Source organism: Protobothrops mucrosquamatus, unplaced genomic scaffold (assembly GCF_001527695.2).
Source record: "Protobothrops mucrosquamatus isolate PMUCROS unplaced genomic scaffold, P.Mucros_1.0 scaffold6, whole genome shotgun sequence".
NCBI classification, from domain to species: Eukaryota; Metazoa; Chordata; class Lepidosauria; order Squamata; family Viperidae; genus Protobothrops; species Protobothrops mucrosquamatus.
The window spans coordinates 4,522,493-4,535,051 of record NW_015386393.1 but is presented as its reverse complement, the minus strand read 5'-3'; the positions used below and the strand labels follow the sequence as shown (position 1 = coordinate 4,535,051).

Sequence of the window (12,559 nt, the reverse complement as noted above, 5' to 3'; positions counted from 1 at the left end):
GGGTGGCCTGGGGTGGAGATGTACAGCTGAGTGTCATCAGCGTACTGATGGAAATCCACCCCAAAGCCACGAATGATCTCACCCAGCGGCTTCACATAAATATTGAACAATAGGGGAGAGAGGACCGACCCTTGTGGCACCCCACAAGTTAGGGGCCTTGGGGTCGACCTCTGTCCCCCTGCCAATACAGACTGCATACGGTCGGTGAGGAAGGAGGAGAACCACCGCAAAACGGTGCCTCCCACTCCCAACTCCACCAGGCGCCGCAGCAAGATACCGTGGTCCACGGTATCAAAAGCCGCTGAGAGGTCCAAAAGAACTAGGACAGAGGAATAGCCCCTGTCCCGGGCCCTCCAGAGATCATTTACCAGTGTGACCAATGCCATTTCCGTGCTGTACCCTGGCCTGAAGCCCGACTGGAGCGGGTCCAGATAGACTGTTTCCTCCAGGCGCCGGGGGAATTGCTGCGCAACCACACTCTCAACAACCTTCGCCACAAAGCGAAGGTTGGAGACCGGGCGATAGTTAGCCAATACATCTGGGCGATAGTTAGCCAATACATCTGACTTTCCATACATACTGATGAGGTCAGAGCTATCAACACATAATCAGACAGGAAATATTCAGGTATAGTGAAGGATGGAGTGGATTTGTTGAATTGGAAAAGGTTAGGGAATCGTAAGGAAAGGCTGAACACAGAATTGACAGCCCCAGTAATTTATATTATGTTCATATATTATGTTCATATCAGTAATACATACAGTATATTAATACATACAGTATATATTATGTTCATATATATTTATATTATGTTCATATATTATGTTCATATCAGTAATACATACAGTACTACATACAGTTCTGATCAAAACATTTAGAAAAGGACACAAGCCACCTAGAGCAGGGGTCCTCAACCTTGGCAACTTTAAGACTTGTGGACTTCAACTCCCAGAATTCCTCAGCCAGCTGAGGAATTCTGGGAGTTGAAGTCCACAAGTCTTAAAGTTGCCAAGGTTGAGGACCCCTGAGTCCTAGAGTCCCTTTCAACAAGATGGGCAGCGTACAAATGTGGTAAAGTGGTTCCATCTCTGGCTATCGGTGGCGAGTCATTAGCTCCCGCGGAGAGGGCCCGCAACCTGGGCATCCTCCTGGATGCTCGGCTGTCTTTAGACGATCATGTGACGGCCGTGGCCAGGGGGGCTTTTCATCAGGCTCGCCTGATACGTCAGTTGCGCCCCTTTCTGGATCGGGACGCCCTACGCATGGTCACTCAAGCCCTCGTTGTTTCCTGCCAGGACTATTGCAATGCTCTCTACATGGGGCTCCCCTTGAGGTGCACCTGGAGGCTCCAGCTAGTTCAGAATGCGGCCGCGCGGGGGATCCTGGGGGCCTCTAGATACTCCCATGTAACACCTCTCCTGCGCGAGCTGCACTGGCTGCCGGTGGCCTTCCGGGTGCGCTTCAAGGTGTTAGTAACAACTTTTAAAGCGCTCCATGGCAATGGACCTAGGTATTTGCAAGACCGCCTCCTACCAAATATCTCCCTTCGACCAGTCCGCTCCCACAGAGAGGGCCTCCTTAGGGTACCATCGGCCAGACAATGCCGGCTGGCGACCCCCAGGGGGAGAGCCTTCTCTGTGGCAGCTCCTGCCCTCTGGAATGACCTGCCCCCCGACCTACGTACAATTGCGGACCTGCGCCTCTTCCGCCAAGCCCTGAAAACTCATCTGTTCCATGCGGCCAGCATGGCGTAGTTTTGATTGGGTTTTGTTAGGGGTTTTATATTTTAGAGCAGGCTTTTATGTAATATTTACTGTGATTTTTATTATTGCCTGTTCACCGCCCTGAGTCCCGTAAGGGAGATAGGGCGGTATATAAATTTAAATAATAATAATAAAAACAGAGGAAAGAAAATCCTTCCTATGATGAAATCTCAAGATGTAGAGTTGCCCAAAAGATAAAGGAATTTATCAATCCACAAATGACAGGTCTATTGGGGGTTAGTTTTACTTCTGGGTTGCGGGACAGCAGTCTGAGGAAAACAATGTTAGGAGAGGGAGATGTTTCCCTCTCCTATGAGCATCCCAAAGGCATCTAATTGGCCACTGAGGGACACCAAATGTTGGGTAGGAGGGCTACTCTGGCCTAGAAGGGCCATTCTTAGCTTCAAAAATCTACCTCCTCAAGCTTGTTGTGGAAGTAATTTAATGGCTTATAATGGGACCACGGTGGCTCACATGCTTAGGATGCTGGGTTGATGATTAGCAAGCCCGCGTTTGAGACCCGAGTGCTGCTCTGTGGCTGGGTGAGCTCCTGTCATTTGCTCCAGGTCCTGCTGACCTAGCAGTACAAGCAAGCAATCACAAGTAGATGGATAGGTCCCACTTTCGGGAGTACGTTAACAGGGACATGAAAGGAGCCCCCAATCGGGTGTCCCCCTAGGAAATGGTGATGTCATCAGCTTAGCCTTTCAACCCAGAAGCATGATAGGTGCTTCCAACATGAACGCAAGCGAATGGCTTATAATCCAGAATTCCCTAAAGCAGTGGTGGCAAACCTATGGCACGCGTGCCAGAGGCGGCACACAGAGCCCTCTCTGTGGGCACACATGCCGCCGCTGCCAGCAGCTTGTGTAGGTCCATTAGGCCACCGCCAGGAGTGGCAGCCCCACCCAGCACAAAGGAGGCGAAGAGGCCAGCTAGCAAGGTCAAGTAGAGGTGGTAGAGCACACCCACACCCAGCAAGCCAAAGGCCACCCCGAGCAGGGAATGCCAGATCCCCATCGGTGCCATTCCCCCCCAGTCCCAGCTAGGATTGCGTGCCTCCCCCCATCTATGCTGGGCCTCCTGCCCACCGCCCCACCTGCCAGAGACCCCCTGGATCTCCCCCAACCCTGCCCAGCCTCCACAGGCATCCCCCCATGAGCAATATCAAGGTGGCCATGCCCACCCCAGCCACGCCCCCATGCTCCCCCCTGAGGACACCACAATGCTAATGCGGCCCTGGCACTATGTGATAAATAAGTGGATTTTGGGTTGTGGTTTGGGCACTCGAAGGTTCACCATCACTGCCCTAAAGAATTGCATAATGAGTAAAAAACAAAACAAAAAAATGTGATGAAAAGTGAAGGAGCCAACTGTTTTTTCCTTTATGTTCCACCTGTTATTTATTCTTTGAAAAGAATGATTCATCTGGCCGTTGGCTTTTCGGAGCTGAATAGCCAAATCAACAGTTCTGAGCAATAACTGCGGCAAAATGAAATAAATTTATAGATATCCATTCACTTTCTGCATGTCTCCAGGCCCGCATTTTGTAGAAAGGCTCATTTTAAAGAATGGGACTTTGGAGGGGAAAATGAGCTTATTTAATCCACTATTTGGAACACAAATGTTGTTCTGCATCTGGAAAGAGAGGTTTGCAAAATGACCTTAATGACCTGACACACTCCCTGAGCCCTTGAAATATGTCCGCAGAAGGGAAACAACTCCGTTGAGAGTGGAAGGGAAAGCACTGGGCAGAGACCAAAGGCTTACAATGGAGAGGTTTGTAAATTTGCAAGATCCAAAGTCCAAACTATAGGAATCGGGAGTGTCTGAAAGGTGGCTGCCACAGTTGGACCGAATCTTTGCTGGATAAACATAACAAAGAGGTGGAGCTTTGATCACTCTTGCAGCCACCATTTTGGCTTTTTTGACCACATCCTGCAGTGGTCCCCTGGTAAGAAAGTATTCCCACAATAAACTAAAAAGGAAGGAAGGAAGGAAGGAAGGAAGGAAGGAAGGAAGGAAGGAAGGAAGGAAGGAAGGATGGATGGATGGATGGATTCTGGGAGTTGAAGTCCACATATTTTCAAGTTGCCAAAATTGAAATCATTGCCATGATTTAATGATGTAAGGAAGACATTTCTCCCTCTCAAATAGAGCCCAGGATATGGTAATGGTTTGCACCATCATGAAGACACTCACCTGTACAGCGGAGTGGGGAAGTCAGTCTCTAAGGTGTGAAGAGGGACATATGGACGATTTAATACCAAATCCCGGTACGACAGGTTACGGAAATCCATAGCAAGCCCGTGATGTCCCCTCCTGCAGCCCAGGCCAGCTTAAGAGAGTTTTCCTTTGGCTGGAGGTAAGAGCAAGATGAGTCAGTCATTGTTTGACTTACATACCTCCTGGCAACCATCCCCTTAGCAACCAGTGCAGCAACAGGGAGACAATGAATGATGGAGTTATGTTAGATCCAAAAGACTGGAAGAGCGAGGAAAGGTTTTCTGTAGTAAAAGATCCTGATCATGAATAGTCCCCAATTTTTACAGAAGAGAAGAAGGGGCAATGTCCTCCCCGCCCATTTCTCCCTCCTGGCATTGCTTGCCATTGTGTTGGTTGTATTCATACATCTTTGCGGGGCTTGGAATGATGTTAGGAGAAATTGTGGGAAGCTGGGAAAGAATGGAAGAGAACACAGGCACCAAGAAACATGGAATCATTCCAGGAGACTCTGCTAAATTAAAAACCCTTCTGTGTGGGTGGGAAATTCCTCTTACATCAGTTTTTTTTTTTTTAACATTGGCAAATTTGAAGATACACAGACTTCAACTCCCAGAATTCCCCAGCCAGACTTGTTGGCTGGGGAATTAGTCCATACATCCTAAAGTTGCGGAGGTTGAGAAAACACTGGTCTAGGGGTTCAGACGAAGAGAGGATCCCTTTCCAATCTCAATCCCTGCCAATGAAGCAAATATTGTTCAAAATTAAATTATTTAAATGTATTTACTCCAGTTGATTCTGAGGCTTTCTGACTTTTTAAAGAAGGAAATTCTTTAGCACAGCAATTACGTCCATATATCTAAAAAAGTTGCCCAAAAGCTTGAAGTAAGCGTGATTCTGCATTTACCTCAGACAAACATTAAAGCTGCTTACTGCAATCTGTATTGTTCTTGCTTTTTTGATATTGGGGCTTGACAGATCTCTGAATCCAAGTGGGCAATTTGTAAACCATGGCTTCTAGCTTGGTTTATTGGGGGAATATAGATAATTAACAGTGGAAGTTTTTAAGAAGAGACTGGACAGCCATTTGTCTGAAATGGTATAGGGTTTCCTGCCTGAGCAGGGGGTTGGACTAGATGACCTCCAAGGTCCCTTCCAACTTTATTATTATTATTATTATTATTATTATTATTATTATTATTATTATTATTATTATTAATAATAATAATAATAATGGCTTATTCAGTAAGCCACAGAGAAGCAATCAACAGCATACCCTCCTTTGTGACTCCATTTGTTATTTTAGCAATACAGTAGATTTTGCAATTTTCCACAATTAAAAAAGATTTGAATCTATGTTCCAAGGATTTTGTTTTCTCTTATTTAAGCTCTGCTTGAATATTTTTATCTCTCTCCACAGTAGCTGGCAAAAAAGTCAATATAGTTATGATACTAACTGCTGATGTTGTCAGTCAGTCTCTATTAAAATAAAGAGACAACTCATAGGATGTAATATTTGATAAAGATCACTTAGTTGATTAGTGCTACCTTTTATCCATTCCATTTTTTTAACGTGTTCTCCAACCTGTTGCTCTCCAGATGATTTGGACTACAACACATCTGGAAAGGGCCAGAGTGATGAACAGCTTTCTTACATGCAGAACTGATAATGCCAGTCTTATGAATGAAGTGTATTAAGATTGTAGAAGTACATAAGGTTCTTTGTGCCTTCTTTGATTGGAATGAACCTGTGACCCCAATCCCAGCTAGGGGCATGCTGGGAGTTGTAGGCTTAACAATATATGCAGGGCATCCAGGTCAGCATTCTAGACATATAGTTTCTCCATTCCTTTTCATATTTTTTCATTGTGAAACAAATGTTGGCTATAAATACAGTTCTGGCCAATTGTATTTATAGGCAAAATTTAACATAACACGGAAGGACTCTAGCTTGGCTCGGCAGTTTACTTTTTTTGGCACATTCATATGTTTGGAAATATCAGCTGACAGCTGACAGCCTGGGTTTGAGACATGAGTGTTACGCAATGGGGTAAGCTCCCATTACTTGCCCCTGCTCCTGCCAATCTGGCAGTTCAAAAGCATGCAAATGCAAGTAAATAAATAGGTACCACTTTGATGGGAAGATAACAGTGTTCCATGTGCCTCTGTGTATAGTCATGTTGGCCACATGGCCACGGAAATGTGGTCAATGCTTGCTCCCTTGGCTAAGAAAAGGAGATGAACCCCCCCCCCCCCGAACCAGACTTGACTGGACAGGAGAAAACCTTTACCTTTAAATAATAATAATAATAATAAAGTTGGAAGGGATCTTGGAGATCATCTAGTTCAACCCCCTGCTCAGGCAGGAAACCTATACCATTTCAGACAAACGACTGTCCAGTCTTTTCTTAAAACCCTCCAGTGTTGGAGCATTCACAACTTCTGGAGGCACTCTCAGGAAATTTCTCCTTAGTTCTAGGTTGCTTCTCTCCTTGATTAGTTTCCATCCATTGCTTCTTGCCCTGCCTTCCTGCTTTGGAGAATAGCTTGACTCCCTCTTCTTTGGGCAGCCCCTTAGATATTGGAAGACTGCTATCATGTCCCCCCTCGTCCTTCTCTTCATTAAACTGGGCGGCATCACGCTTCTTTTCAGATTTGTGCCACCTGGCTCAGCCTCTCGGCGCTGTGAGGAGAGCGCCCCACTGCCTGCCGAAACCGGGCAGGCTGGGGGCTGGGCGGCATTGCGCAGGTAACGTTGACTCTCACGCTGCTCGTGGCATCCCCTCCCCCAGAGCCCACCAAGCCAGATATGTGAAGTAGGTAAGGGCCATGTGCTGGCCACTTCTAGGCGATGGTGCATTTTTTCATTCCTCACGAAGGGTGACACCTCCCCAGCTGCGTTTCTTGCCTGTTTTTCTCTCTCCCTCATCTCAAATATTTTCCCACCACTCTGTACTTAGGAAGGAAGGAAAGGAGAGGGAGGGTCTGAGGGAAGTCCTGTCTTAGTCCTGCCCTGCTGTCCTTTTACCATCCCCTTGCCCCCTCCTCCTGGCCTATCCTGGGAGCCTCCCATCCTATTGCTAAGGAAGCTTTGGATACAAAGCCGGGTCTCCTCCCATGGAGAGGGAATGGGCCTCCCTCTGACTTTGCCCTCGTACCCATCATGAGCAACCTGGCTAAGGAGAGCAAGCACAGCAACAGCAGCCTTGAGGAGGAGGCAAGTGCAGCTGGGCGCCCCCTTGGGGAAGTGGGGCTGGGATTGGTGCCGCAGGTGCTCGAGGGTCAGGCTGGGCATTTGACCTCTGCTGCCCAGGGCTCCAGGCAGCCCGCACCACCATCCAGCCACCCAGCATGGCCTGAGAGGAATGGTGAGGCTCCTCCAGTGGACCATGCCTTGGCACTTGCCCTGGTCTCACCCTTCTGCCAGAGACCCTCAGATCTGTCCCACTCCTGTCCAGGCCCCACCAGGCATCCTTGACGCGAACGATATAGAGCTGGCCATGCCCACCTAATAGGCCACACCCACTCCATCCACACCCACCCAGTAGGCCGCACCCACCCTGGCCACACACCCCCGCCCCCCACCGAGGCCAACCCAATGCTGCTGCGGCCCTCAATGAAATTGAGTTTGACACCCGTTCTAAATTCTAATATAGTTTTAGTTTTGGGATAGTAACAGTAGCAACAGATATATCATTGGAAGATTGAAGCACTGGTTGGGGACAGATGTTTCTGGAGGAAATCTTACGTGGTTGCCGAGAACCCACAATGATTGATGGTAGATTAGCAATAAATCAACACGTTTTGGCATAATATGTTATGAGCCTGGCCATAGCTGCACGTGTACTGTGGTTTATGATTTATTGTTGTATAAACCCAGACATTTAAGGCTTATTCAACAACTTATGGTTAAAGCATTTGTGGATGTTGATATCCAGCCCGGTTAACACATTGAGCTAAATGAGTTGACTATGGTTAAAAACTACAGTGACTAAGATCAAACACAGCCTGAAAAACCAACAGCAAACAGATGGTATTATGGCATGAATACAATGTGTGAAATCAGTGTCTGTGAGGCTACGCAAAGGTTCCATGACAGATTGCTTGCTTCTATTCATGGAGGCTTGAACTGGTTTCTATAGCAACTAAAAACAATCTGGTGTACGTTTTAACATTTTGAGATGATTAGAACAAATGAAGAACTTTTCATTTCCCATGTTAATAGAATCATTTGTAATCATCTCATCTATTATTTTCAATTGTGTTTTATCAAATTTTAAATAGTTTTTTTTAACTATAGTTTGCCAAATCTCAATGGCTGAATCCATAGTTTATGGCTTACTGTATTGTCAGTAAGCCATAAACTATGGATTGTGAGCTACCATTCAAAGGCACAGATATTGTATATAATACAATTTGGTTTGGGCTGAACCATGTTTTGTGTGAACAGAGGCACCATAACTAAAGATCAGAAAGCCTGGTCTATCTAAAAACGTACAGTATCTAAAACAAGGAAATTCTTTGGGATTATGCTCCTCAGCACTAAGGTCAGAATAAAAAAAAATAACAGAGCTGGAAGGAACCTTGAAGGTCTTCTAGTCCAACCCCTGTTCAAGCTGGAAACCCTACACCACTTCAGACAAATGCATGTCCAATCTCTTCTTAAAAGCCTCCAGTGTTGGAGCACCCACAACTTCTGAAGGCAAGCCATTCCACTGATTAATTGTTCTGTCAGGAAATTTCTCCTTAGTTCTAGGTTGCTTCTCTCCTTGGTTAGTTTCCACCCGTTGCTTCTTGTCCTGCCTTCAGGCACTTTGGAGAATAGCTTGACTCCCTCTTCTTTGTGGCAGCCCCTGAGATATTGGAACACTGCTATCCTGTCACCCCTTGTCTTTCTCTTCGTTAAACTAGACATACCCAATTCCAGCAACCATTTCTCATAGGTTTTAGCCTCCAGTTCCCTAATTGGAAGTGGGGGAAAAATATTCAATGAAAACACTTCCATGTCATATGTTCATTAATCAGCTTAAGCTAAACCCTAGAGACGATCCAGCAGTTCTGAATCATATCTAAGTGAGAAATAGATCTAGTAAGTAGTGAAAGTGAAATTGGAAGTGAAATTGTAATATAGGTAGTCCTTGACTTATAACCATTCATTTAGTGACCATTCAGAGTTACAACACTGAAAAAAGTGAGTTATGATGGGTCCCCGCACTTACAACCATTATAGCATTGCCAGTCTACCCGATTAAAATTAAGGTGCTGGGCAACTGGCATAGATTTATGATGGTTACAGTATCCTGGGGTCCTGCGATAGCCATTCACGACCTTCCAGCCTGCTTCCAACGAGCAAAGTCAACACTGCAAATTGGATTTGCTTAAGAACTGTGTGATTCACTAAACTGCAGTGATTCATTTAACTGTGGGAAAGTCATTATCATTTAGGTACAACTTACTGAACAATCATCTTGCTTAGCAACAGAAATTCTAGTCCCAATTGTGGTCGTTAAGTCGAGTCAAATTCCAAAATCTGTACATAATGCAGTGTGTTTGGGTTCCCAAAACTGATTAATACAAGCAACAAGTTGGGGGCCGTTTTTCAATATAATAAAATGTAAAGGCAAGAAGCTAATATTGAAAACGTTCCTTAAATAATGAACATTAGTTATTATTTAACTTTTAACAGTACTTTAATTTTCAACATTAAACACAAATAAAATAAGCATAATTCTCCAAGGCGTTAGAAAAAAAATTACAATGCAAATTACCGCAATTGCCGAAAAGACGGGGTTTTTCTAACCCCCTTGGCCCCAATCAAAATTTCTAGGAAACTACATAACATAAGGCGCTATGCAGTTATTTTCTATATTGGTGAGACTCGATAGGAAGAGCCAATACGACCACACAGAATTCTCTAATTCAGTGTTTCTCAACCTTTGGCCCCTTGAAGACAGAATTCTGGGAGCTGAAGTCCTCACAACTTTAAGTGACCAAGGTTGAGAAACACTGAATTAGTTAAGCATTGCCCTCCATGATAAAGGGAGAAAAGTGATTCTTCTCTAAGTAATGACAAGCATTCAAATTCCAGGATATGGAGGGAATGCAACACCAGCCATCTTCTGTTTTTTGTTTTTGTGGAGCTACTCTTTTGTATTATAAAGATCCGTTTCACAGCCCAGCCTTCACCGTCTAATCTGGTAGGTAACCTTTTTAGTCATTTGGAAGGACAGGAAAAAAAAATCCTGCAGGTAAATTGAACCAGAATTTAATTGCCTGGTCCTAAAACTGTTGCCACAAACAGCTGTCCACACACGTCTTTCAAGAAAAGAAAAGCATTTGTCCTGGGGACTGGAGGCTAAAGGATATAAGGAACGGTTGCTGGAATTGGGTATGTCTAGTTTAATGAAGAGAAGGACGAGGGGGGACAGGATAGCAGTGTTCCAATATCTCAGGGGCTGCCACAAAGAAGAGGGAGTCAAGCTATTCTCCAAAGCACCAGAAGGCAGGACAAGAAGCAACGGATGAAAACTAACCAAGGAGAGAAGCAACCTAGAACTAAGGTTAGAACAATTAACCAGTGGAACAACCTGCCTCCAGAAGTGGTGAATGCTCCAACACTGGAAGTTTTTAAGAAGAGACTGGACAGCCATTTGTCTGAAATGGTATAGGGTTTCCTGCCTGAGCAGGAGGTTGGACTCGATGACCTCCAAGGTCCCTTCCAACTTTATCATTATTATTATTACTATTATTACTGGAAGAGACTGCAGTTACCCTTGGATTTTAGCATGCCTGGTTTTTGATACCATCTTGGAGAATTTAAAAACTTCCCCTCTTTTATGCCGTTTTGCTTATTAATAAACGCACAACCTGATGAAGAACAGTGCATTTTAAAATGTAACCCGGTTTTGAAAAATACCAGACACGACAAAGTAAACTGTTCCATTCACAAGTCTTTAATGCCAGATACATTAATATATGTACTTTACAAATGAAGTTATGTTTTGGGTTTTTTTGAACCATACCCCACACATCCTACGGCCCCTTATGTGACGCACTGCATACATAAGAATGCCACACATTCACACAAAACAGAACACAGAAACACCCCATTCCAAAAAGAATTTTCAGATACTTCTGGTCAAAAGATAATACATATAGAAATACAAATCATGAGACTTGTGTATTCTTTTTTTAATCCCCTTGCACGGATTTTTTTTCTTAAACATGACTAGTCAACATGCATCAGTATAATCAATTCTTGCAACCCATATGAGAACTTTGAGACACCACACACACACACAATACTTATTTGGAGGCAGCTAACCCTCCCACAAACTCCCCATTTGCAGCATCTGCTCCAGATGGAAAGCAAAAGGCGGGGATTCAAATCATTCTCTTCTCCAGGAACGTGACCTCAAGATGGCACATTGTGAATGGAAGTAAACAAGAGCGACCCTCCTTCAGATGCTGGCAGACCATGGGCAACATTTTCTAAAAAATTAACTGCTGGATTTGTCATGTTAGATACCCCATGAAGGCAAGGCTGGTTGTTCAAACACCAAAACAGAAAGGGTGCCACTTTGTAGACCACGTGGACATTAAAAAGCAGACAGGGACTCGGATGGAACTGAAAGAATCTTTCCAAGAAAGTACTTCACATTCTAGTCATCCAGGAGAACCATTCCATTCAGCACTTTCTTTCAAGAATATTCCAGTAGGTTGTAAGATATTTTACCTAGCACTTCTTGCATACTCTAAGACAGAGGTCCCCAACCTTTTGGGCACCAGGGACCGGTTCCGTGGAGAGAGGTTTTCCACGGACCGGAGAGTGCCTGGTTTTGTCTGCTGCCTGCATCCCATGGATGGGGCTTTGATTGTTAGTGTGGCCTGGTTGCTGGCATACCGCAGCCCGGTACTGGTCCACAGACCGGGGGTTGGGGACCCCTGCTCTAAGAAGCAGAAAACTTTGCCTCCACACCAGTATTTCCCCCAGTCAGGTGCTATGTGAATGTGTTGGACTACAATCAGTGTACTCCTAAGCCATCTTGGTCAAAAGGGTTCTAAAGATGATAGCAAATGGAGTTCCCACATCAACAGAACACTAAGCTGGAGGAAGAATGAAACATACATACAATGCGTGAAGGGCGACATGTTGATTGCTACATGCTCACAGACAGAACTGGACTTCTGCAAATATTCTAGTAAGTGCAAAGACACTTCAAACAAGCAACAGTTTGTACAGCTGGGGTAGTTCTTCACGAAGAGGAATAAGGGCAGCTAAAATACAAAATACACTGATTTTAAAAGCAACACATAGAACTCAAGTGCTGTGGTCTTCATTTCTCAGACCTTCATGGCATTTCTGATTGGGCTTCAAATAAATATCAATGTGTCCTATTCAACCAAATTAAAAAAAACCCCACTGAATTACAGGACTTCATGTAACCAAGAGTGTTCTGTTTATTTACTTCTTTCTAACACTAAACATAAATCCATCAAACCTATGGCTCCTTCAGAGTGAATCATGACTTATTCGATCTAAACACTTGCATTCCCCTTGCATTCTCAATTTG

General features: G+C 44.7%; 1 protein-coding gene across 1 annotated transcript in view; it reads right to left on the bottom strand.

Moving 5' to 3' along the window:
• Positions 1-4,072, bottom strand: part of CUNH19orf71 (chromosome unknown C19orf71 homolog) — a 10,864-nt gene extending 6,792 nt beyond the window's left edge. The window contains exon 1 of the mRNA XM_015810069.1: positions 3,966-4,072. Coding sequence (XP_015665555.1) covers positions 3,966-4,063 — 98 coding nt within the window. The 5' untranslated portion in view covers positions 4,064-4,072. The remainder of the gene's footprint in view (positions 1-3,965) is intronic.
• Between the last annotated feature and the right edge of the window lie 8,487 nt (positions 4,073-12,559).